Source organism: Gloeophyllum trabeum (genome assembly GCF_000344685.1).
Source record: "Gloeophyllum trabeum ATCC 11539 unplaced genomic scaffold GLOTRscaffold_00223, whole genome shotgun sequence".
NCBI lineage: Eukaryota > Fungi > Basidiomycota > Agaricomycetes > Gloeophyllales > Gloeophyllaceae > Gloeophyllum > Gloeophyllum trabeum.
The window spans coordinates 1-2971 of NW_006920631.1; the positions used below are offsets into that span (position 1 = coordinate 1).

The following is a 2971-nucleotide window of genomic DNA, read 5'->3' on the forward strand; positions in this document are numbered from 1 at the left end:
CGAAGGCGGCAGCCTCGCACCTTACCAAGATGATGGCGACCGAGTTCGCGCTCAAGGGCGTCGACGTGCGCGTGAACGGCATCGCGCCGGGGGTGTACGCGTCCGAGATGACCTTTACCGACATCGACGGCGAGGAGCAGACCAACAAGGTCGGCCAGCCGCTGGTGTCGATACCCATCAAGCGGGCCGGGACGTGAGTGCCTCATCCCTCCTAGTGGGCCTAGTACGAATGTCGGCTGATGCATACGCGCTGCACAGGGCTCAGGAGATGGCGGGGACGGCGATTTACCTCGCCTCTCCCGCAGGCTGCTACACGAACGGACAGGATATCATTATTGACGGAGGGTATCTCGCGGTGAATCCGTCTACCGCATGAGGATGCCGATGACTCGAGAGCGGAGAGCTGAAGCGGACGGGCGGGAGGCAGTACAGAGAAGTATGGTTGTGTGTATGATACTTAAGGACCGATGTGTCTGGACAAATCACAATTTATTGATAGTGTGGGTGAGCAGCCTGAGGTCCATAGGATTGAACACAACCTCCTTGTCATTGTTTCAACGGGTTTACCATGATTCTTGGTTGACATCCTTTATGGATATTGAGTAAGATATAACGTCCACGCAACCCGTACGGCACGTGACAGTCACACACTTACACGTGACATCGGCGTGAAGTTATACGTGTGTAACGGCACACTTGCACCTTCACTCAGTAAATTACCACAGGATACCCTCCCAGGCAAACACCAGAAAACCTCGCATAACTGCGTATGAAAGACCGTTTGGGCATATTTACACTCTTATAGGCATCTGACTCACGCGTTGTTATCCAGGGATCGTCTTCGTTCTCGATTAGTACATCAAGCCGCGTGTTCTGTGGCAACAACAAGTTCAAACCGTGGTGAGCACCATATAAGGCGCCGCTTCTGCGCCACACGCTCTAACCACAATCCCCATGATGTCTGACAGTGTGAACGACAGCGACGCGGAATCTACCCGCTCGGCCACACCTACTGCGAGTGAATATTCTTCGCGGTGGTCCTCGGAGCAGCCGTCTCTGGTCCCCGATTCGAGCGCGCCTCCCTCTCCTACGCTATCGTCTGAAACGGAGACCCGTCCATCTACCCCGATCGCAAGGCCCGATACACGCAAGGGGCGCGAAAGATCGCTGGAAGCGGAAGCTCCACCAGCTACAGTTTACGATTTCGAAGCTTTCTGGCCGCAGCCCGTGTCGCAGACCATCGGAAAACCTTTTGAAGGTCCCCTGATAGCAGGCTCTGAACCCGTAACAGAGCTATTCGGCGCCGGAATGGATTTCGCAACCAGTACTCCGCCTCCCCCATCTCCTCCTCCGTCCGGACACCAATATGCTCCATCTGATTCCCAAGTTACCGATACACCACTGAAATCTAACGCAGACTCTCTCGACACCAAGAAGGTCGATCAGCTTCAGTGGGCGTTGAGAGAGGAACTGGAGGACAGCTGGGTCGACGGAGGTGCCGCGTTTGTGGCTAGAGTAATGGAGCCAAAGAAGGGCGAAAAGGGATTCCCAGACATTCCATCCGACGCAAAGATTATGCAATTCCTCCGGCAATGCGAACACTTCAAGTTTGAGGAGACCAGTGCTCCGAAGGCAGGAGTTAGCGCCAAGAGTACCCGGACACGCAAGACGTCTTTGCGCTCCAAGAGGGCCTCGAGCGATGCCTATGGAGGATCTAGTGGTGAGCCAGCTGCAGAGACTCCCGAAAGCCCGGTGCTCGAGAAGGATTTGTACAAACCATTCGAGACCATCATGAATGACATACTGAAGTTTTTCGGCCGTTCGACTCGCCAGGCGATCGCCACGCATGGCCAGCAAATGCCCCACTCGCGGGATGTACACGCGACGGAGTTGAAGACCAGCCCGGACATCTGCATAATTGGCCATGGCCCCTCGATCACAAAGGTCCAACGTTTGCCGAACAAGCCTGTGTATACTCACGTAGCAGCGCCAATTGAACTCAAGCGCGAGAAAGACGCTTACGAGGGGAAGCAACCAAGCCTAGGAGAATGGCAGGCCGAACCTCACACGAACCACAAGATACAGCTAGCGGTCTATGCCCGGGAATGTTTCGTGCAGCAGCCCAATAGACGCTTCGTCTACGGTCTCCTTCTTACGGAAAAATTTGTCCGACTATTCCAATTTGATCGGGCTGGCTGCTTGTTCTCGGGGCGTATCCACATACACAGGGACGCGCACATGTTCGTCAAACTCATCCTCGCGCTATCTACCACGGACGAGGCAAAGCTGGGGTTCGATACCCGGATCCATTGGGAGGATCAAGACCTGTACTTCTCTCCCAAGGTGGGCGAGGCTGTCAAGTACAAAGTCTGCAATGTGAAGCCGTTCCATAGGCATACAATACGGGGGAGAGGGACAACATGCTGGGTCGTTGAGGATCCGGACGACAAGGGCAGCCGACTTCACCTTAAATTCGCCTGGCGAACTCTCGAACGCGTGGCGGAGTCTGTGTTCCTCGAGTACATCAATATCGAGTGTGGTGGCATTCCGGGTGTCAGTGAGCTCCGACGCTGCGAGAACACGGAACAGATTACGAACCTGCGTCACGGTGCTACCTTCAAGACTCGTCAAGGCAAGCTGGTGTCCGACCGTCAATACTACTACATTTTGCAACCTTTCTATGGGCCACCGCTGGAGATGGCACGGTCCGTGCTGCAACTCGTCGAAGCTTTTCGCGATATTATTGCAGGTATGGCTTCTAGGCAGTTCCTATCAGTTACTTTCTGACGACACTCCAGCCCAACGCAACCTTGCTCTGCGTGGTATCGTGCATCGTGACATCAGCACGCGCAACATGCTACTCAATGAAAGACTCGATGCGGGGGTAGGCACGCGGGGAATTCTGATTGATTTCGACATGGCCAAGTTTATTGATAGGACGACGAGCGGGGAGAGTACCGATGTCCGGACG

The 2971-nt window shown here is 54.7% G+C and overlaps 3 protein-coding genes across 3 annotated transcripts; all 3 read left to right on the forward strand.

Annotated features, from left to right (window-relative positions):
- On the forward strand, window positions 1-334 carry GLOTRDRAFT_11721 (uncharacterized protein; the record flags this gene model as incomplete). Its single annotated transcript, XM_007873458.1, has 2 exons — window positions 1-193; window positions 259-334. Coding segments are annotated over 2 exons (269 nt in total), but the record flags the coding sequence as incomplete, so codon positions are not given.
- A 623-nt stretch (window positions 335-957) lies between these two features.
- On the forward strand, window positions 958-2166 carry GLOTRDRAFT_97328 (uncharacterized protein; the record flags this gene model as incomplete). The annotated part of the gene is made up of 1 exon (XM_007873459.1): window positions 958-2166. A coding segment is annotated over one exon (1209 nt), but the record flags the coding sequence as incomplete, so codon positions are not given.
- GLOTRDRAFT_27861 (uncharacterized protein) lies at window positions 2134-2971 on the forward strand (the record flags this gene model as incomplete). The annotated part of the gene is made up of 2 exons (XM_007873460.1): window positions 2134-2749; window positions 2799-2971. Coding segments are annotated over 2 exons (789 nt in total), but the record flags the coding sequence as incomplete, so codon positions are not given.